Below are 23,569 nucleotides of genomic sequence, written 5' to 3'. Positions count from 1 at the left end.
TTGATAAGGAAAGCTCCTTAGCTTTTCTAAAATCACGTGCCCCAAAGGAAGGGTGGATGGGGTGGCAGCTATCTCGCAAATTACTGTGCCGTGAAGAAGTTAAACAACTCCTTTACAAAAAGGGTATAGGGATGATTGATTGTTATGATACTAAACTATACTACATTACTATATAGCTATTACTTATGATTTATTTATTTATTTTTTTATGATTTTATTTTATTAGGATTCTTACTTATATACTATATTACCATATACTAAACTTGTATACTACATTATACTATACGATGCTATATTATATTATAAATTATTAATTATTATGTGGTATTGTTATTATGTTAATTTTTGTGAAGTTTTTCATTTGTCGAACGATGATATTATTCTTAGTTAAGGAGAAATTCTCACCTAATTCGGTTCCTGTTTATTATAATTGGAACAGGTGGTAGCAATGTATTCAAATTTGGATGCTCTGTTCAAAGAAGCGAAAATCCTCGAGTCTCCGCCTTTACATTTGCTGTATGTACTAGGGGATCTCCCTGCGAGCATCCCTGTATATCCGTCCATCTTCATTTAGTAAGATTTAGTAGGAACAACACAATATGAGGGTTGGTAATCCGCGAGAAAATTTTACAGATTGCGGTAACTTGCATAGGTGGAGGTAGCAATACTTGAAAAGGATGCTGTGGTTGCATCAATTGTCAACCTGCATGAATAGGTTCTTCTTTTGACTTAAAAAAAAAAATTAGAAGAAAAAGGTGCTTGCTTGACTAACAAAAGGGGTCACCAGAGGTGAAAATATTCCTAGTTTTTCTTGTCAACCCAAAAAAGGCGGATTTTCAAAAGGTATCCACGAGACGTTTGAGCGCGGAAAAATTGTACAGATTGCGGTAACTTGCATAGGTTGCAAAACTTGAACAGGATGCTGTGGTTACATCAATTGTCAACCGGTATGAATAGGTTCTTCGTTTTGTGAAAAAAAAAGAAAAAAAAGAAAAATAAAAAGGTGCTTATTTACTAACGAAAGGGGTCATCAGAGGATAAAATATTCCTAGTTTTTCTTTGTCAACCCAAAAAAAGGCGGATTTTCAAAAGGTATCCACGAGACGTTTGAGCGCGGAAAAGAAGACGCGTCGCAATAAGAGGAACTTGTCCGATCCAAGCGATACCGGGCACGTCCAATTATTCGCTTGAGCCCGCTCTATTTGTTTAAGTAAATGTCAAACGCACAAAAATAATGCGCGGCTAACGAACAAGGAAGCAGTTCAGTTGTGCTAAGGAAAAACGCGGTAAGAACAGCTGAACACTCGCTTGATGCCACATTCATTTCGAAGAGAGACTCAGCACATAAAGTCCTGCAAATTCTAGCTCGAAGAGAAATTTGGCGACTCCGAATGTGCATACGACATTTTCCCGCAGCACAGAAGCGTTTCGATTCGTCCACCGTAACATCAAACTTATCTGCTCCCTTTCAAAAGTCGCGTCCAATTTCAATTTTTACCACGTTCCCTCGGTCTCCTTAAAGTCCCTCGGCTAACGAATGCGCGGGTCGGTTCCCGCGTGGACCCTGGAAAGCGTGGAGTTGTAAGGGTAGCAGAGCTGGTCGCCAGGTGTATATACGCATTTCTGCCGGCGGACCGCCAAATTGTCGTCCCGTTTTCCTCAGAACCCACACGTTTCACTTATCAGTAGATTTGCGAGCTGCCGCGAGAGCCAGCCTGCCGGTCCTAGTGTTTTGTGGATCTTTGATGTTTGAATTTACGTTCTTGTTGAGTGTTGTAACGAAGTTTTGTATTCGCGTATTCCTTTTGAAGAAGTCATGATGACCAGCTTATCGTCCCGTCCGGGTGAGGGGATTTCTTAACCACCTGGATCTTGATGTGAAACCCTTTATTCATGCGCTGTCTTCATGAAAGGAGGGAAAAATTGAAAAGGGCAGAATCATGCGTAATTTAAATTGTCCACCGTTTACTTTACTGTTAGGTTTTCATAGAGGCCAACGATCGCTTATCCGAACCAAGTATTGCCCTGCGCGTAAGGCGGATTCTCTTCGAGTTGCCATGGCCATGAAAATAGGCATGCTTAGAAGTTGAAAATTTGTATATATTGATGTCTTACCAGTGTTCCTACTTAAAAATTTATAAAACATCTTCCATATTTTGTTACAGGTTCAAATCGAAGGCCTCACGGGAGAGATCAAATTCAACGAAAATGGGAAGCGAAAAAATTACACTTTGCACGTGATGGAGATGACTATGCACAGTGCAATGGTTAAGGTGAGATCATTTGACTAACTCAGTTCTTGACGTAGGTTTGACTACCAATGCAATAATCACGATGATGTCTGGTCCGCGCTTAGCAAAGAGAAAGCAACCCACATCAGTTATGGCCAAATTTAACTTGGTAATTTAACTTCATCAAGTTTGTCCGGATTCCTTAGAAAATGTTGAGGAATTTGCTTCGCAGTAGGCAGGAAATTCACTAAAATTTGCACACAAATCCGCACAACCGTTTTCATACTAAAGATTGAATTGCCCGATTAAATTGGCAATAGCTGATGTGGCTTTGCTTTTCTCTGCGTAACGCGGTCCGACCCTACATCCGACAATATCTTTGAACATAAGTCCACGCCCTTTTCCTAAGGGAATCAAGAGCATGCATACTGGCCATAGTCAGGACTTTTTCACAGAAAAAAAAAATTCAATGCTTGAAAAAATTTGAACTGACACTGTTACTTTCTGTGAAAAAGTCGTGACAAGATGGTCAAGGCCGAAAATCTCGGAAAATTTTAAAAAAATTCATTGATGTAAGTTAATCTTCATTTCTTAAGCAATGGCACTGAACAACCTGACAGGGGTTGTTCCTCGTTCCATCGCTGTCGAGAGGGTGCGGCGATTGCGAACTACGGCAGCCCGAATAGAAAGAATAAGAGAATGGATGGACTCGTCAGAAAAAGTGTCTCTGAGGAATCGTATGGCACAATTACGTTAATTACTACTGCGAAAAGATGTTGTACATCAACACATTTAAAAGAATGTATAAACGTGGGAAGTGAGAATTTCTTTAACACAGATTTGATTGCATTTTGAAACCCCATTTCAACGCTCCGTATTGTGTTGCATCCGTAACATGTACGAGAGAATTATTAAATCTCCTCTTCAACTGTGTTTTCAGGTGGCTGAATGGTCTGATGTGTCCGGTTTGACAGTTCTTGCTCCGAAGAATGAGAAGCCACGACCACCGACAGAAATCGAGAAGAACCGCACCTACATTGTCACGACGATTACGGTAAATTCTGATCATGTGCCGTAGTGATCTTGACTTACTAGGTGTTACGGCTGATAATCTGGCTTTTCAGCGAAACTTATTCTCCTTTCAAATTACGTTTGTGAGTGGGTTTCGGCGGGCATGTAAGCTGTGGTCGTGTATTCAGCAAAAATGCCCTTGATGTTACCCTACCGCTACTTGATCGAGCAGATAACAATTTGACTGCATTTTGCAATACCGCCGTGCTAGGGAGGAACGACGTATGCACTTTCGAAAGTTGCCGAATTTCCTTCAGTAAAATGTTTATTTTTGAGGAAAGTTATGTATATTTTTTCTTAAAATTAGGCGAAAAAAAGGTGAAATATTCACATATTTTCCTGAAAATTCGTTGTTTTTCGAAGGAAATTTGACAACACCTGATTGATCATACGGCGTTCTTCCTTCGCCCGGCGGAGTAAGAAACTACAACTTCTGCAGTTATACAGTTTTCTGCAAGTTTATAGCATGCTGCGCTGCTTGCTCGAAACGTGCACTGACGCCTACAAACCTAAAGGGACACTTCAAGCATTGCGCAATGCGTGAAGTAGCCCCTTACCCTGACCTATTAATTCTGGGCAAGTTTATAGCATGCTGCGCTGCTAGCTCGAAATGCGCACTGACGCCTACAAACCTAAAGGGATACTTCAAGCATTGCGCAATGCACGAAGTAGCCCCTTAGGTTTGTAGGCGTCAGGCGTTACGGTGACAGCACGCCGCGCCGCGGCTCTCTCGGGGGGCGGGTGGTGAACGGTTTCTTACGGGGAGAGTTCCCTGGCGAAGACTGGCTGTTCAATTTTCTGGCCAGCCAAACACCTCAGTGGCGTCCCAGGGAGTAAGTTATCTTAAGAGGCAAAGGAGGGTGGGAATTTCACACTCTGCAATTAATCCAAGGAAACATTGAAGCTTCACACAAAAGAAGACAACTTCACCTTAGTTTAAAATAGCCGCGCTGGCTGCCATCAAATACATCGATAAGACGTGAATTAAAGAGCGTCCAGCAAAGAGTTCCCTCAATGCATGAATTAGTAGGTGACGAAAAGTGTATTTAATTATCAACCGGGGTCAACATTTATAAACGGCAACGACTACCATCCAATTAAATGTGTCGCTCATAGCTGCGTGCAGAATCAAAACCGCGAACTGGAACATTCGCCGGCAAGTCGAGAAGAGTCGGATCAGGAAGTGGAGCCCTGCCTGAAAAATTGTATTGATAAATACACCTCCCCGGTTGGAGCTATTTATTTTATGGAGCGATTCCTGAGGGCGGCGTAACCCGCAAAATTAAAATTGTTTTGATGTTGGAATAAATATCCTGGATTTCAAACTAATTACCATCACAAGGCAGGGAGAGGCTCAGGAAATGAGATTCCGCCTGGAAAAATATTGACGATTCCCCTCCTTGGGCGTTCACGTCGGATTTTAACTCGTCTCAGCCATCTCGAGAATATAATTAAGACTCATCTCTGGACTGATCGAACAAGATATGACTGAATGGAAAAATAGATGAATTTACACCAACAGCCAGGACCGTCAGCTCTCGTAAAATTGCCAACCACTACTTTCTATCAGTGAAACAACTTAAAACGGGACCGAGGCCGCAAATAATAAAAAGAAACACATAAAATAAAACAAGTAACCCGGGATGTTTCGCAGGGATCACACTCGCATTTTCAACCGGCAAAACAAGAAAAATTAAAAGAAATGACACCATGAGCCTCACCGTTCTTATTGTGAGACTCAAAATGTGAGTCTCACAACACATGTGTGTATCTCACAAATGTAAGATATTGTGAGTCTCACAATAACGAAGGTGAGGCTCATAGTGTCTTTTCTTTTAATTTTTCTTGTTTTGCCGGTTGAAAATGCGGGTGCGATCCCTGCGAAACGTCCTGGGTTTCTTTTTTATTTTATGTGTTTCTTTTTATTATTTGCAGCCTTAGTCCCGTTTTAAGTTGTTTCTCTGTCAATGTTTCGGGCCGATTAAGTTGTTTTTTCTTTCTACTATTGTGGTAGTCCTTACATCGTCGAATAAACGGATAATACAGATTATATACTTAATTTTAGTATATTTACATTGACTGTCTCCAATAATTTAATGAGAAACCGTCGATCCAAAAAGACATGCCGTGCAAGAAGAGCAAGAGTATACGTCCTTTCCGTGACACTGTTAGATGTTCAGGTATTGAGCCGTTCTGTCATTGTGTATAATGAATTTACACGGCTAAATTTTTCTCATCCTTCAAGTTAGGATGACATACCTCTTGAGCAGTTCTAGTACATTGAATGGGCGAATTGATTGTTAGTGGTTGGACGTCAAGGTAAGGAGAGATTATTCGAAGACCCTATCTTATGAATAGCGATCAATACAAATCTGAATTCGCGGCCAGCTCCGGGACTTTAAGACGAAGAGCAATCTTGGCCACTTCTCCAGCGACTCTCTTTACGCGAGCTGCGAAAGGAAAGGAAACAAATTAATCAGAAAAATACGAAATGAAGCCATGAGAAAAAATTCGCCGTAACTTTCGTTCCCCTCGCAGTTTTTTTACGAGAGACTCGGAGGAGAATATCCCGTTAATCCGGAGTAAATTCATTCACCCGTGAGCGCGCTAGAAACGTAATTTTTCCGGGAACTTTTTCGCTTTACGGCTCCTTTGAAGGTTTCTAAGAGGAGCTGGAAATACCTGGCGGAAAATACGGGGAGAATGGTAAAAAGCCGGGGGACGTGAGCTAATAGCTGACGGAACTTTTAAATCGATAGAAAGGGGGCCGCGCGCTGGGGGGGGGGAGCAAAAAAACTCCAATTTTCAACTTAGCGGGGCGTTGTAAATTTCTCACACCTTCAACTTCAAGCGCAGTTCGCTAAACGTCTCCGTGAGTGACAAAGAATGCCTCTGTAATCGGTTGGATCCGGGTCGCTTCAAAGGCAGCGCCAGCGCCTTTGTAACTGCGTACATAACCTGTCGCGCGCACTAACAAAGTCGGAAGTAACTCTTGCAAGTTCCACGGCACCGAGCCTTGTCCTGGCCATCCTCCGCGTAACAAGCTCGATCGGTTCAGAAAACAGATTTAAAGGAGACTAGACAAAAACCTCGCAAAGAGATTGACAGCTGCATGGGAATCCAGGTAGTTTCGCACTTCAGCCATCGATATGTTTCCAACATAGTCATTTCTGTTGTACTCATTTTCTTAAATCAGGGCGTCTACTATAACAGGCGGGCCAAAAACCAGTACTTTTACAGTACTTTTTTAGTACATTTCCAAAAAATTCAATACCTCCTGGCCTAAAATAGGCTGCCAAAAAAGCAGTACTTAAACAGTACTTATTCAGTACATTCCCAAGGATTTCCGTACCTCCTTAACGGAAAAATTCAGTACTTTTTAAGTACCTCCATTTGACGAAATTCGAAAAATTTCAAAAATTTGAATTTCTCGCTCAAATTAAGACAAAAAAAAACAAAAAATGAACAAAATTCCGAACCTTTTGCGGAATTTCCGCACTTTTTCAGTACTTCCGGACCCTCCTTAAAAAAACGGTACTATTTCCGGACTTGCAGACACCCTGTAAATGTTCTTCCCTGTATTTAATTTTCTCTAAATTAGCGTATAATGCCGGAATCATACGCAGGTTCCTCCCCATTCAATCCGGCCCGTTCCATTACTTATGTGATCTGCGATTCCCACGATTCCAAGACACACCCTGGCGCGATACGGACGCCTATACTCGCGAAAGCACGAGCGAATAAAACCGCGAGATGATAACTGCACATTCCGTCGAACGGAGCGTGCCGCGTGCTTTCCGTCTCCATCTCCGCCGTGCTAAGTAAAAACACCGTACAAAAATACAAATATTGCCGGATTTCTCCTTCGAAAATATGTTTTTTCAAAAATAGTTGTGAATATCATTTTCTGAAATATCCAGGCCTTTTCGATCGAATCACGAACGAACTCCTGCGAAAAATCCGAGTAGAAATACCCACAAGGATGTGTCCCATTAAGGAGGATATTTTGGCCCCAACTTTGTTCGAAAATCGAAACAGCTTATAATAATGTCATGTATGGTTAAATCGACCCTTTATCATCTACCCTGTGAGAACTTGTCCTTATCTGAGGTGTTTTTGAAAGGTTTTTCCTGCTTTACCAGCGCAAAGTAGTGAAGTTTTGCAGTTTTCTCGAATAATTGCTCATTTTCGGTCCTGAATTAGATTGTTAATGTATGAGCACAAGCAACTACCACTTTCTCCTTTAAATATACGTTGTAATGGGTGTGCTAAAAATTAACATATTCGAATATGAAAGCGATAGTCGCTTGTGCTCATACATAAACAATCTACTTTAGGACAGAAAATGAGCAATTATTCGAGAAAACTGCAAAACTTCAGTACTTCGCGCTGGTAAATCAGCCAAAAACCTATCAAAATCACCTCAAATAAGGACAAGTTCTTACAAGGTAGATGATTGAGAGTCGATTTGAATATACATGACATTATTCAAAGCTGTTTCAATTTTCGACCAAAGTTAGGGCCAAAATACCTTTCTTAATGGGACACATCCTTCTCCTGAAATTTCGAGATTTGTCCAAGAGAACTGGGCAACGCTTAGTTGCTAATACGGCTTTCTTCCTCAGCGCGGCAGATCTCCGCGTTATTGTCCTCGCTGGCCTCGTATTTCGGATTGTAACTTATTGCTTCCTCATCTCCTCGCCGCCGTAACTCCGTCTGCATTACAACCGCGCTCGCCTCTTCCCGATATCGTCGCTCCTCTGACACGTAAATGCGTATCACGATTTCGACATGAGCCCTGGAAAACATGGAGGGTATGGAGAACAGGGTTCACGTGAAAATCGAGATGAACCCTCACGTCGGAGCGACGATATTTGCGCGGACGTCTCTCGAGTCTCGATTCGGATCTTATTGAGAAGTCTCGCCACCGCCCGTTGACCGTTGACTCGATACAAAGGCGCGGAGCACCGCCACGAGAGCGGAGACTCGTCCGAAAGCGCTCTTATTAATTTCGGAGCGCTCGCTTTGGTAGAAATAAACCATTGTTGAAGTTTCGATACCAGAAATGGACCTAATGGATTTACACTATTGAGAGGAAATAATATTAAGAGCCCAAATTTGACGTATCTCTGCCGGACGGAACCACACGGAGAAAAAAATTTCGTGCGTGGGACCCGAAGTTTAGGTCATATGGATCTCTGAAGTTTTCGGATTGAGCATCTGAACACTTTAGGTCTAGCTGCCGAGGTTCGGATCACACATCTGAAACTTCAGATCTTACATCTGAAGCACTTCGGTTTTCACATCCGAAAAACTTCGGTTCTCACATCCGAAAAACTTCGGTGCTCATATCTGAAGTACTTCGGATGTAAGAACTGAAGTTTCAGATGTGTGATCCGAACCTCGGCAGCTGGACGTAAAGTGTTCAGATTCTCAATCCGAAAACTTCAGAGATCCACATGACCTAAACTTCGGGTCTCACGCACGAGTTTTTTTTCTCCGTGCAGAAGCAGGTGAGGAATAAGGGGTGTGCTCGTTAGTTGAGGACTGTGAGAATGAACGGGATCATAAAGCGCCAGTGACGGTTTAAGGTTCCGATGCTAGAAAAAAAAATCTAATGGATTTACGGTCGCAAAATGAGACATCCTCGCAGGCAGAAACTCGAGATTTTGTGACACAATAAACATATTAACCTCCACCGCCATTCAAACTGAGCTCACGCAGTAGTCATTCACAGAGTCAGCCGCGAAATCTCGAAACATAATTTCCGTTCCCTGTCTGATTGGTACGCCTGCTCTTCGAACTTCCATTCGGTCTTCGCGTGACTCAGAGAAAAGGTTTAAATTTTCTCTCGATTCACGGTTGCTGGTGAGCATGTTCCATTAAGAAGCTTTAAAAATATGTTTTACTGTGCTCGTATGGATTATCGAACTCAATTATTTCCGGACACCAAAAGATCGCATTCACCTTCACTATGGTTGATAATTGGCGAACAAGCTCTTGACTTTTGAATGTTATAACTAAACTGTCAGTAAATTTTGGAGACATTCAGGGGATGGTGTCAAGGAACGACGGGTCCTTGATTGCACTTCCTTCTCCTAAAAAGAGAATTGACTCACATAAAATGTGGACTCGCTTTACAGGAAGCCGTAAAAAAATAAATAATTACATTGCGTGTAGAACATCTGGACAAAAAAACGCCTTGAATCACGCTTGATACTGCGCAACACAGGAGTTTAACAATTAGTATTAAAGAATCGAACTCAACTTCAAGTGTAAGACTTGCATCTGAGGGGGAAAGAGTCCTTTCTTCAAGTTTAGCGGCAGCGTTCCGCTCTGTACGACAGTGGCGTGGCGTCCATAGGTTCGCAGTGTTCGCCGAACACCCTAAAATATTTTGAAACAATTAATAAATTATGGCTAAGAATGTGAAAGCAATACAGAATACAGAATAGTAGATCGCAAATAAGTATTGGGCGCTTGGCTTCCGACAGCGGCATGTGGCGCGGCGGAGAGAGAAAATCCTGTGACGCGTGGTCCGCACCGGCTACCGAACCTGGATGATCTGCGTACGGTGAGGAGAGAGAACCTGGGTTTAATGATGAAGGGGCAAAGGGTACACGAGAGAGGAGAGGCACCGGCGCGCGGCGCAGAGCGGAGCGTGAGCATTGGGTTCGGAGACGAGTGCGGACCGCGCTCGCGGAGGGAACACAGCAGAGAGAAAAGGGAGGGAAAAAGAACGAGAGAGGAAAGCCGCTCATCAGTCCAGCTGTTTCCTATAGCAGTGGTCCGCAGGGGTTTGCGAACCGCCGAATTTCCTCTATGCCGCGATTCGCCCTCCGCTTCCCCCCTGCGCCTGCGGGCCGCATCTCCCAGTCTCCCTCTCCCACCTCTCTCTGCAGGTGCGTGTTGTGAAAATCCGTTATCATTTGACAAAATAAATTACAGGAAAACGATCGGTAAAAAGAACAAAATTTCAATGACAATTTACCGGCACAATTTTCACCAGAAAGGGTTAAAATCGTGTTCTTGCGGCTTCATTTTTTAAAAAGTTTCCGGGGAGGCCCCCCAAACCCCCCTTCAAGGAAGGAGAGTGAACCTTTCTGACCCCCCCCCCCCCCTAAAGTTAACACTCCTACCGAACGCCCACCGGATATAGTCACGCCACGCCACTGCTGTACGAAGAGCCCTCCTGGCATCAACTCACTTCATGAGGCTGGAGGGCGTCTTCTGATGCAGGTCACGAAAAATCCTTGACCTCCATGTTTGGCCGTGGATGTAAATGAGGCCTGCTATGAAGGTTCTCAGAATGTATGAGTTCCTTCGCCAATAGAAGAGCCTCTTTCCGCTGCTGAACTTGGTTGTGAGGTTCATAAAACTTTCACAGCCGTTGGTTGTCAGATATTCAGCAATACTCGAGGCATGTCTGCAGCCTGATTATTGAAATTTTTTGTTTGTCGGATCGACATAGATGACATAGGTTAAATCGCGGAGCGTGATTGGTCGGCTATGTCTTATCGCTGCTTTGTCATGCCTATGTCGGGTTGACCTCTCGACAAGCTAACGGCACCTCTTAAGTTTCCGACAGTATGTCGATCATTCCACCTGACAAAGGCACGATAAAGCAGTGATAAGACATAGCCGACCAATCACGCTCCGTCTTTTAACCTATGTCATCTATGTCGATCCGACAAACAAAACATTTCAATAATCAGGCTGCTGGTCAGCTGGGAGATAATTTTTTTTTTTTTTTTTTTTTTTTTTTTTTTTTTTTTGGCACATAAGAAATTTTGTAAAATAAACACTTTTCGACTTCATAAAAGTCTTTTAAAAGCTTGTCTTAACTGTTTAAATAAGATTAAAACTAATTCTAAATACATTTTATAAAAAGTACTACCTTTATGATATTAAGGAGGATGAATAAAGACAGATTTACTTCAAAGTAAAAAGGTCACCTGGGAGATAATGCGGCTGAGATCAACAGCAAACTCTGTCGAGAGGTCCAGTTTCTCTGTGGTTCCTTTCTTGGGACGCAACCGGTCGCATCGTCAACATGGCGTTCCGTCATTCTGTGTGGTGCATTCGGACAAAAAAAAACGCCTTCAATCACGATTGACACTGTGCAACACACGGGAGTTAGAATATTAGTATCCCAGAATCGAACCCAATGTCGAGTATTTGACTCCATTTAGCCGTTGCCTCATTGTGTGTAGTACATCAGAAGAACGCCTTCAATCAAGCTTGATACTGTGCAACACACCGGAGTTGCAATATTTGTATCAATGAATCAAACTCATTTCGCAGTGAAAAATTTCGTTTTGAACCACATCTTCCTGAGAAAAGTGAGGCCAACCACGCCAGTAAACCACGGCAACGGAAGTTGCACAGCGCAGAGAGGCAATTTAAGAAATAATGAGGGCTAAATGTGATCGTATTTATGTTTTCAGGAGGAGCCTTACATCATGTTCAAGAAAGCAGAGCCTCACGAACAACTGGTTGGTAACGACAGATTCGAAGGCTACTGCAAGGATTTGGCGGATCTCATAGCGAAGAAGCTGGATATTAACTGTGAGTATATTTTGCCCGATTTTCATTGCATGCGCCTGCAGCTCAGGACAATGTGTTTCACCCTTACAGATTTGCTTCATAATCAATAATGCGAGAGAACTAGTTTTGTAGAAACAAGAATAGTATGAATAGTATTACATACTTTTCTTGATGATTTTGTCCGTTTTAAAAGGTAAAATTCCTCTTTTGTTCCTTCTTTCAATAAATTCTTAATTCTAACACTCACTGGCGCCTTCCTTTACAAGTTTTCTTAGCTTAAACAACGCGTCCGCGTATTTTCTTCTCAAGTCCCGTTTGACCGGTTGGCCCGTGTGCTCCTACGTATTAATGCATCACCACGCTCTCTCTGCGTGTGTCTTAAGGTACGAGTTTCGCCCCGTGGAAGCACCTCCCCACGCTTTAGATTTCCTTATTTCTAGTTACGTCGTTTCAGTTGCCAGTAAGAATATGTCTTCCAAATTTACCTTCTTTCGACTATCCTTTCTATTAATAAATATCAAATGTTAGAGTCCGGCCTTCTGCCACTAAAAGTTCATATTTCGGTTTTACATTCATCGCGCTGCCCGTGTCCGGTTAAAGCTGCCTGCGGTCTGGGTGCCGCGGATGACTTTTTCCAAATTTAAATAAAGTAAATGCGCGTCGTCTCTCTATTTAATTAACCTCATTCGCGTTTCCCGTGATCGGTCACGAAGGCCTGCGGTCCGAGTGCCGTGGATGACTCTTTCGGTTAATCTTCTTAGAAGACGTAAGCATTAAAGTTTCGCATGTTGTGCAAGAGACTTCGAGGTCTGCTGGACAAAGGTGCCCCCCGAGCAGAGAGATTTTGCACAACATGGACGTAGAAGAAGAGAAAGCACGCATTGGAGCGCATATCACAACTCTTAAAGAACAATTAGAAGAGTTCAAGATAGATCCACTCTATGGTAGAGAAAGGCAACTTGTTGCAAGACCCGTTGGTTACTACCAACCGTTAAATATTCGAAAAACCATCAATGGCACTATAAAACCATGATATCATCTTCAGAGATACGCACAAATACTAAACGAGGAAAATCGATAGAGAAGCGCAGTCCTAGAGTGCAACTCGCTACCGAGCAGAGTGATTAACAATCTGATTCACGCGAGTTCTTTCCACGGCACCGAGATTGTGGTTTCATATTCATGCTGATATCACTTCGACCCATTCATCGAAGGGCACGAAGATGAAGACTGAGTTCAAACGCAGCCGCAAGACGCCGTTTCGGGCGAAACAGGAACGGTCCTCGATTTCGCGTCGAATCTCTGATCGACATCAAAGGATGAGAGATCCGCGGAGTTAACAGTCGGGCTTTTTGTTCGCTCCGCGAGACCCGTCGCGCAGTGGATCGAGTCAAAAGGAGGGGCGGACGAAGTTTGGAAATTTTAAACGCTTATAACTCCGTTCAAACAAAACTTGAACGATCTGTAAGCGGTTCCATAGGTTTCTTCGTGAAATTTCCTTTTAGGAGCACCCCTTGACATTTAAAATTTGACGACATAAACGTAATTTGCAGTTTTAGTCAAAAATGTTATGTCCGACCTCTCTAATTGACTCGAAACTGTGAGTGAAACTGCGGGCCGGACGAATTTGGAAATTTTAAACGCTTATAACTCCGTTCAAACAAAACTTGGACGTTCTGTAAGTGATTCCATTGGTTTCTTCGTGAAATCTGCCAGAAGCACCACTCGAAATTAAAATGTAACGAAATAAGCATCAAAATCTTCAGTTTCAATAAAAATTCCATGTCCGACCCCTCTACTTGACTCAATCCACTGTGTGTCGGAGCCTTCGAAGCGGGAGGATGATTCCGTTTGTTTCTTCGTGAAAATTTCTCTTAAAACACCCCTTGAAATTACATTGTGAAAAAATATACACCAAAATTTTGCAGTTTTACTCAAGAATGTCATTGCCGACCTCTCTAATAGACTCGCTCCACTGTGTGTCGGAGCCTTTGGAGCGGGAGGTCGAGACGGTCGCCCTGGAGACGCGGGAAGCCACCTCAAGATGCTCTGTCACATTTATGAGCGGCGAAGTTTATTGGTACCTAAACCGTTTTAAAAACAGTACCATAATAATCCCGCCGTGCTTTCCTCTTTCGGGGAGACCGAAACAAAACAGCTAAATCGTAGCGCGATATTTTCCTCGCCCCGCGGCGACTGTCTCTAGGATCTATTTAAATGACTTATCAACTTGTTTCCACTGTAGTGTCTGGATTGCTTCCGGCAACTTTTATTGCATTTATCAAAGTGCTCCGCGACTGTTGTGGAGCCTGGAATAAATGTACCTTGAAATGATTAATCAATTCGGAATTGCAGTTGGCAACAGTTTAACACTTCCTTTCCAGGAGTTGGTCGAAGAGCGATTTCGTTGGGAGAAGTTCGGATTCGTGTCCGCCGGAAAGTTATTTGAATACCGATTTTGCGCCGGCGGCTCTTCTGGAATTGATCAGTAGCGAAGTAGATAACTGATTAAAAAGTGGCTCGGCTATCGAGAACCAGTGAGCTGGAGGGTTTCCTACAAAAGCTATTCCTCGCCTGGGGTTCAAGAAATTACTGGTATTGATTACTAGTAATCACTTCAATGGTGTTTTTTATTCATTCTGAAGTGCACCGCAATTTTATAGATGCTCGCCTGCCGTCTCTTGGTGTGTTAGGTCCAGGATTCATCGTCTGATTCCGAGCCCAGCGTCTCCGCATTAGCTAGAAGTTCAGTTGCGTTTGGATTTTCATCGGGCAACTTGACATCGCCGGCTAAAATCTCTCCCTAAAATTTTAGCACAAAAACAATCTCAAATGAAAGAAAAATATGATCAGAACTCATCTGACCTAATTTTGCAACCTGGTGATAAAGTGTTTGGCTAAAATCTCTCCCTAAAATTTTAGCACAAAAACAATCTCAAATGAAAGAAAAATGTGATCAGAACACATCTGACCTACTTTTGCAACCTGGAGATGAAGTGTCTATTTCTCGAGATGTCCGACTAAGTACAAACAAAAAATTGTCACCACTATTCGATGGCCCTTAAACCGTCCTCAGAAAAATGTCCGATATTAATTACGAAATTGAAATGCAAATCGAAAATGACTCCTAATATAGTTCATGTATTAGGTTGAAACCTGCTTGTTTAAAATGTTGTTTTTCCTAACTTGAAGCAGAACACACTCTCTATTATCTCAAAGATAGCTCTGTAATAGGTACAATGGTACATCATACAGCCCCCTTGCCGCGTTTGGATTTTCATCGAGAAACTTAACGTCGTCGGCTCCCGTCAGTTTAGTACATCATGAAGATAAACTCACGGGAGGAAAAAATTGCAGATATTTTAAGTTAAAACATTTACAAAATACATGAACATTGCCGAAAGTATCAATAGAAGAGTAATTATTACCTTACTTGCTTTCAGAATTTGGTACAGGAAGAATTTTTTTCAGAGACTTCGGTCGCCTTATCAAAATTAGCAAATGTTGATAGAGTAACGATAATTACTAAGCTTGCACAATTTGCTGAAGTAAAGCTTGCTTTAGAATCAGACACATCCTCCGTAGGCACAAAACAAAAGTTACAGAATAAAAATTAACAATTTTTCGTGAGACAAGTAGAAACCACGGAGTGATAAGGAGACCTGATGATGGGGACACTCAGATCCCGAAATGGCTATCGGCATTTAAAACAAAAGAAAATAACCAGAATATCAGGAAGCTAAGGTTAGAACAAAAATTTTCTAAGAAAACATCACCATGAGTACTAATAAAAATGGAGAAACTTTCAAAATCCAAAAATCGATGCCATTTGTTGGCTGTTTACAAGTATTGGTTTATTTTTATGCATTTGTGGGCATGAAAGGAAGATTTTAGTAATCGCAAACTAAAGATGTATTTTCACACATAGTCTTAGGATATTTACATGTAGAAAGTGTATAAACTGTCATCAGAAACGTTCCAAAGTTCGGTGATGTCTGCGAGAGAGTTCTCGGATTTCGCGACGCTACTGAGAACAGATACGCGGAGACTCTTGGCAAAACGGTTGTCGAAACCATGAACGATTGCGACTGCGGTGATAAACTAAGAAGTGTATGCCGCAGAAGCATTACCGAAAATATGAAAACACATGCTTACCAGTGCGGGCACACATCATGCTCCAGAATAAAAAATAATGTTATCAGGGTGTCTTATTAAAACAGGCTAGCAAAAAATCGGTACTTTTCCAAGAAATTCAGTACCCCCTCAACAGAAAAATTCAGTACTTTTCAGTACCTCCAATAGACGAAATTCGAAAAATTTCACCAGTTTGTATTCCTCGCTCAAATTGCGACAAAAATGACATCAGATGAAAAAAAAAATCGGACTTTTTGGCGAAATTTCCGCACTTTAGCGGTGCTTCCGGACCTACCTTAAAAAATCAGTACTATTATCAGACTTAAAGACACCCCGAAAAATTTCACCAATTTGAATTCCTCGCTCAAATTGCGACAAAAATGACAACAAATTAAAAAAATGTCAGACTTAATTGCGAAATTTCCGCACTTTTGCGGTGCTTCCGGGCCTACCTTTAGAAAATCAGTACTATTTCCAGACTTAAAGACACCCTGGATATCGAACCAAAGGGGGGGGGGGGTGTATGGAGAGTCGACACCGTATAATAAGCAACCCGAGAAGAATGCCGGAATTCGCCCTTATAAAGTCTCCAGCAGATGCCCCGAGTGCGAAACAGGCTCGCACCGCATCCGCGGCAATCGACTGCCAATCAGCATTACAAATTCCACCCCCCCCCCCCCCCCCCCGTCGCGGGCATCGCCCTTTGTTTTTCCGTTTTCTTTCGTTGCGCGACCTCGGCGCCCGTTTCGGCGGAAGGTAAATAAACTTATTAAATCTGCTTTTCTTTCGCCCGGATTTTAATCTTCTTTCTAATTTGCCTCCATCAATAATTCCGAGGCCCTGGCTTCTTCCCGGGGAGCTTAGAGTGTCTCTCGAGCTTAGTTTTTGTCTGCAGCCTGTCTCTCCTTACCGCCCCGTCAGCTGACTTATAGGAACTTCAATAAATGCTCAAATCAACCCCCTCTCTCTTCCTCCCCCGCCGGTGCTTTCACCCTGGAAAACAAGCAGTGGCGTGGCGTGAATTGCGATGTATCGATTGTTATGTCATTTAAACCCATGGTAAAGAATCTATTTTTGAGGTTTTCGCTGCGAACACCCTGTTTATCGATCCTTTTCCATAGGTTTAAATGGCATGATAATAGATATATTGCAATTCACGCCACGCCGCTGAACAAGGTTTGTGAAAGTTTGGGTAACTGCATCGGGCCCCCCTTTCTCGAGTCTTCTCTTCCGTTGATCGCATCGGTTTGTCTCGAAGGAACTATTTCTGGTCGACAAAATCTTGTAACATTTCTTTTCGAACTGACAACCGCAGGCACGGCAGGCAGGGTATCTACTAAAACAGGCTGGCATAAAAATCAGTGCTTTTTCGGTACACTCCCGAGAAATTCAGTACCTCCTCAAAGAAAAAATTCAGTACTTTTTCAGTACCTCCATTTGACGAAATACGAAAGATTTCACAAATTTGAATTTCTTTCTCAAATTGCGACAAAAATGAAAAATTCCTGACATTCGAACGGAATTCCCGCACTTTTTCAGTACTTCCGGACCGTCCTTTAAAAATCAGTACTTTTTCCGGAAATTCTGGACTTGTAGACACCCTGAGGGTGGAGTTCTTATATCTTCTTATATCTAGAGTTCCCTATCTTCTGAAAAGGCATGTCACGAAGGTACCGAAATGGTCCAATAAAAATGCTTGAATTTTCAACAATCGTTTCGTCAACATTTTGATTGCCCGGATTGTCGCTGAAATCCGAATGCGCGGGAGTATTCAGGTTTGTCGACGATATCATGGCAAAAACGACAAAACCGACCAAAATACCATGAGACCAAATTGTCTTTTGTCGTTTTTTTTCTCAACCGTTGTGCGTAAAATTCAGAAAACCCTTATTCTTCCGAAATTTTGGCACAACTTCTCCTTCCGGCCAGGGGAAATACGGAAGAAAGAAAGCCAACTAGGAACTAGTTGCGTAATAGCATTATTCTACGAATAGTTCATTCTATAATGAAGTATTAAAATAAAAAAAAGAATGGTTGTAGAATAGTATAGTTTGTAGTATTCTCTAGAAATGAATCAGGATATTACGCAGAGAGTCCGAGAGTGCAAAACTTGTGCCTTTGCTAAACCAGCCCAGAACACCCGATTTGGAAATCTGGCATCCACGGTTCCGTCTAGACCTATGGAGAAACTCCATAGTGATTACGTTGGTCCAACTGTCCCAAGAAAATCCGGAGATATGCATATTTATGTTTGCGTCGATCAATTTTCAAAATTTATTTGGCTCGTTCCAGTGCGTCAAGCTTCAGCTGACACTACCATTAAAGTTTTACGGCAAATTTTTCGATCATTCAGCTTCCCTGAATTTCTTACCAGTGACAATGGTCCCTGTTTTCGTGCTGAGTTGTTCATTCGCTTCTGCTACAACCTAGGAGTAAATCTTCTGAAAACTCCACCTGATTACCCTTATGCAAATTCCGCCGAAAGAGTCAATAAAAATTTGAAAAGCGCGCTCATAGCATATTCCGACGTTCAAAATACGTGGGACGAAAATCTTAATTGGATCCAACTTGCTTTCAATTTGGTGAAGCAAGAAGGTCACAAGCACAGGCACACCCCCTTCGAAATGACGTTCACCTACCCGCCCGCCCACCCCTTATCATTGCATTGGTATTTAAACGAACTATTACCGTCTGATCCCAAAAATGTGACTGCCATGTGGAATCGAGTGAAAATCGCGAAACTTAAATTCAGGAGCATATAACGGATTTCCACAATAAGCTTTATAATCCAACCTCGGAAGCGAACCTGGCAACCGAAAGAATTTGATCAACTCTCATAAGAAAACTGAGAAAAGGTAACAATGAATTTACAACCGAGTCCCCCTATGAAATCGATCAGCTCGTTCTGATTATCTATAAACTTCTGAAAATTTCATGTGGATTAAGTAAAGGACTTCTCTTGTAATACCGAAATTTTAGGGTAAAATAAAATACTCAACTATCTATCCACTTTGCGGCCGAGCAAGGCCAAAAAGATTAAAAATTGCATGGAGTATAAAACATTTTGAGCTCTAATGGAAATTGATGCTATAAATCTAAGTGTATTCGTTAGTTAAAGGTTGATGGATTTCTTGTTTCAGATGAGCTGCGACTGGTGAAAGATGGCAAATACGGGGCGGAGAACCCGGATAAAAAGGGTGGTTGGGACGGCATGATCGGCGAGCTCGTCCGAAGGGTAAGTCTCTAAACTAACGTTCCACTCTGTCTCATAGTAGGAGACTGCAAGAACACCATCAACTGAAGTTATTCTTTGAAATTACCCGCTGGAGATAGTACTTTAAATACATTTAACACGATTTGACACTCGAAAAGACTTGGGGTAGTGTATTTTACACAAAATTAATTTTTGAAACTTCGGAGGAGCTCTTTCATCTCAAACGGTGATCAGATCATCTTCGACTAAACGGGAACTTAAAACGCGCATACATAAAAACCAGCTGGTCGCTTCTCAAAGAAGAACTTATTAGAGCTATCCCGCTAGTTTAAATCAACAGATGAATACGATGCAGCGGTCTGATCGTTGAAATTTAGAGACAAAGAAGGAAAAAGGGATATGGAGGGATCCTATTGGAGGAAGCGGGTGGTTGCAATGGACATAGGAAGTAGGTGATGGACAAACCGTCGGCAACCTACAAGAGACCCTATAGTTGGACCGCGTTTAACAGAAAGGAACTAAGCCACATCAGCTAATGTCTTTCCCTGGGCAATTTAACTTTTTACGAGGGAACGTTTGTGCGGATTCCTTTGAAAATTTTATGGAATTCGCTTCGCAATATGGAGAAAATTCTCTGGATTATGCATGAAAATCTGCACATCCGTTTCCGTGTAAAAAATTAAATTGTCCGATTAAATTTGGCAATAGCTGATGTGGCTTGGTTCCTTTCTGTTGAACGGTCCAGTTAATCATTAACCCCCTTAGTCTATAAGAACCATCCGTTTCAACGAACAGAATCGCTCCGTACTTCCTTGTATCTTATTTGTCTATCGATTTTAAAAACCGGCCCGCAGGAGCGATCGCGGCAATAGCGCCGCGAGCACAGCCTGGCTCAAAATATCAGCGAAGTCATTTTCGCTTATTGTCAGGCTGTAAAATCGGTTGGGGGGTAGCAGCGACATAGACGCCGCCGCCGCGCCGGGGGTTGAAATCGAAACCAATTTGACGAGGGTTCGGTAACCCCCGAGTAAAGAGAGGAAAGTCTCGGATGACGCGCCCGCCGAGGTGGGCCGGGAAATTAAACGGCGGGGCGAATTAATCTGTGAACGCAGGGCTCCCGCTCGAGCCGGCAAAACCCCCCATCCGCCTTAGGATTCCGCCGGGGGTTGCGCGGTTCTCGCCTCGGAGGGAAGCCCGGGCGGGGGCGGGGGGTTGATTTCGGGATGCGCCGCCGAGAAAAATCCGAGGGAAGATGGGACTGACTGGGGCGCCCCTCCTGCTGCGATACCGGTAGACCAAAAACAGCGTAGAATCCTTTAAACGTTGCCAGATTTCCATCTATAAAAAAAAGAATTAGCGTGCAAATGTATGAATATTATTATTGGATTTTTCAAATAATTTTTATCGCACTTAATGTTAAAGCATGTAAAAGTTTCAAGGGAAATAATGCATAGATTTCTTCAAAAATTGATGTCTTACGGTGTGAAACTAGGCAACGTTGGAGCGCTCGTGCGGAGTTTTTCCTCTGCACGGCGGGATAACCTTCATTATCGGCGGGAGTAACTTACAAGAATATTGAGTTTCAATTATTAATTTGTGGGGCTACGAGGCCCCGGGCCTCCGCGCGTCCCGGATGAACTTTCGACAAAGGCCTAGGAGCCGAATCGATACCCCCCGCTAGGAACCCCGACCCTCGGTGATTTTGGGGCTCTTCATGCGGTGTTGCCGGAAACATGGCACCTTCCAACTACGCACGGAGACGAAAGTATGATAAAGTTGTTAAGTGCGGGTGAAATGTCGAATTGCAACGCAGATAAAATGTCATTCACTGAGGGAAAAACACATTGGATCTAGAGTCCAGACTCTTGAAAACAGTGACAAGAAAACGTCTTGGCAACGTCTGAAGGTTCATAACGCATTTTTCTTTAGTACGGCAGACAACTTGCAACGAATCTCTGAAGTCAAAGTCAAGCTGCCCCATCATGGTTCAAACATACACAATGAAGCTCCTCGTACACAGTAGCTTCATTGCCAAAAGTATGTGAACCCCCCAAGGTCAATGTTAGGTCCAGCGTCCAGCCTTTAATGAGAGGCTTGTAAAATTTTATGCTCAAATTACATCCTGAGAATTCTATGAAGAGTTTGATTTGGTTTGAGACGTTTTTCCACGACGTGGCAATGACAAACTCAACTTATTTGATGAGATTTTCTTTTCTTTCAAAAAGTCTCTCAACTCGCTGCAGCATCGTGAGTTAAAGAGAACAAAACCGAAGGCGGAACAAGTTGTCAGATGTCTTTACATCGATTGGTGCTGTGTTCATTGAAGCGTGAGTGGAAGGAATTGTTAATTGTTCGGCAACAGCACGGGCGAATGACGAATCTATGCGAATATGTATACTCTTTCCAATCTTCAGTTTCGGCCCAGGGTCGTCGCGTTTCGTCAGTTACCCGAATATATTCCTTCAAAATTGAGTGAGAGTGGCCCAACATTCGGAAATTCAAAAGTTATTAAAATGAATCAATGAATGACCGACCAATCAATCAATCAATCAATCAATCAATTCATGTTGGTTGCAATCTTCGTTCGTTTCTTCTTTGTGTTTTGAAAATGAAGGAATATGGTTTCAACGAAGCCGCGACTTTTTAATACGATCAACGGCATCTATCTGGCAGAGTCTGGTTATGTTAGACCTGTCAGTTACTGTTGAGACTTTCGGATAAGTTTGCACAATGCGGGAGCGAAGAACTGGATTCGTCATGCGTAGTACTTGTGTCACAGTTCTCACCAGCTGTGTCAAAATGAAAAAAAAGCATGTGTGAGGAATTTGCACTATGAGTGTTGATTCCTGTGTAAAAATTTGTCAGATCCACCCTTCATCCTTTCTTAATTATCTCTAGCACATTGACCGGAATTATTTTGCATATGAAACATTCAGCAAAATCCAGGTGGGGCCGGAAAAGGCCCAAAACGATCCTCTTCTTTTTAAATATCAAGTAATGATGGAAGGAAATATCCCGGAAGAATTCGTGCAGGATGAAATTGAAACAGAAGGCCGCATAACATTAAAAACGTAACGGAGACCATTTTAGAGGAGCTTAATGGATAGTATCCTCAAACTTTCGTGTGCATTTGTATGAACTGATCGTATCCAAACAAAAATTGTACCATGATTCGTACAAGTATTTATTAAATAACAAAAAGGAAAGAGAAAAAAATAGTAACTTCAACAAGTTTCAACGAGTACTTACTGATAAATATTGATAAGGAAACAACTCGCAGAGCCGGCTGAGTTTCCAGCATACAAAGTTTAATTCAGGTTGATCCATGTATTTAAGTTAAAATGATATTAGTCTCACTCAAAAGGATAAATTTGATTATATTCCAGAGATTTGAAAAATTACTTCCTCAGTAAAATTAAATAAATTCTACAATTCGGATTTTAAAAAGGCATCACTTTCCTCCTTACTTTAGAATGAGTATCTGCCATCTATTCTGGTTGAATAGAAGTTCAATATGACATTATAATATATCCTATTCTGACACTTTGCTTTTTTTATGTTAACCTGCACCTTCTTTCCTTTTTTCTTCTCTTCCTCTTTACTTTTTCTTCCATCTCTTTTTATCCTCTTTTTCTTTTCATTTTCTCATTTTTGTTGTCTTCTTCCATTTTTCTTTTCCTGCCTTTTCGTCTTCCTTCTTTTTCCCTTTTCTTTCTTTTCCTTTCCTTTCTTTTCCTTTCCTTTCCTTTCCTTTCCTTTCCTTTCCTTTCCTTTCCTTTCCTTTCCCTTCCTTTCGATTATATAGGTAAATTTATAATAAATTTATAGGTAGATTTTTTATAAATATTCGAAGTTATAGGTAAACCTTGTTATTGTTCTTCCTTTCCTTTTTAATTTTTTCTCCTTCTCTTTTCATCCCTTTTTCTTTTAATTTTCTCCTTTTCCTCTTGTCTTCTTCCTTTTTTCTTCTTCTGGTCTTAATCTTCTTGTTGTTTCGATTTCGTTTTTTTCTCTTTTAATAAAAAGAAATGAATTCAAAATTGATTAACTGTTGGAGTAGTGTGAAATATGTACTTAAATGAAACAGATATTCGTATAAATTAGAAACTTATAATAAGTAAACATTAACGTAATTATTATTGTTCAATTATATGGCATCCTGGAATAGTTATGAAAGAATGGTGAAATTCGATAGGTTACATACAATTACAAACATATATTACCCCACATCCTGTCGCGGCGGCAACGCGGCGAAGAAGAAAGAATGGTTAGAAGAACGGCGCGTTATGAAAGAATGGTGAAATTCGGTAGGTTACATACAATTACAAACATATATTACCCCACATCCTGTCGCGGCGGCAACGCGGCGACA

The 23,569-nt window shown here is 42.0% G+C and overlaps 1 protein-coding gene across 1 annotated transcript in view; it reads left to right on the top strand.

Annotated features, from left to right (window-relative positions):
* LOC109036963 (glutamate receptor 1) overlaps window positions 1-23,569 on the top strand; it is a 567,301-nt gene that overhangs the window by 516,325 nt on the left and 27,407 nt on the right. Inside the window, exons 9-12 of the mRNA XM_072302018.1 lie at window positions 2,166-2,273; window positions 3,172-3,285; window positions 11,750-11,870; window positions 19,124-19,218. Of these exons, the coding sequence (XP_072158119.1) occupies window positions 2,166-2,273; window positions 3,172-3,285; window positions 11,750-11,870; window positions 19,124-19,218 (438 nt within the window). The remainder of the gene's footprint in view (window positions 1-2,165; window positions 2,274-3,171; window positions 3,286-11,749; window positions 11,871-19,123; window positions 19,219-23,569) is intronic.

Source organism: Bemisia tabaci, chromosome 6 (assembly GCF_918797505.1).
Source record: "Bemisia tabaci chromosome 6, PGI_BMITA_v3".
NCBI lineage: Eukaryota > Metazoa > Arthropoda > Insecta > Hemiptera > Aleyrodidae > Bemisia > Bemisia tabaci.
The sequence above is the reverse complement of the archived record's forward strand: the minus strand, read 5'-3'. Positions and strand labels throughout refer to the sequence as shown.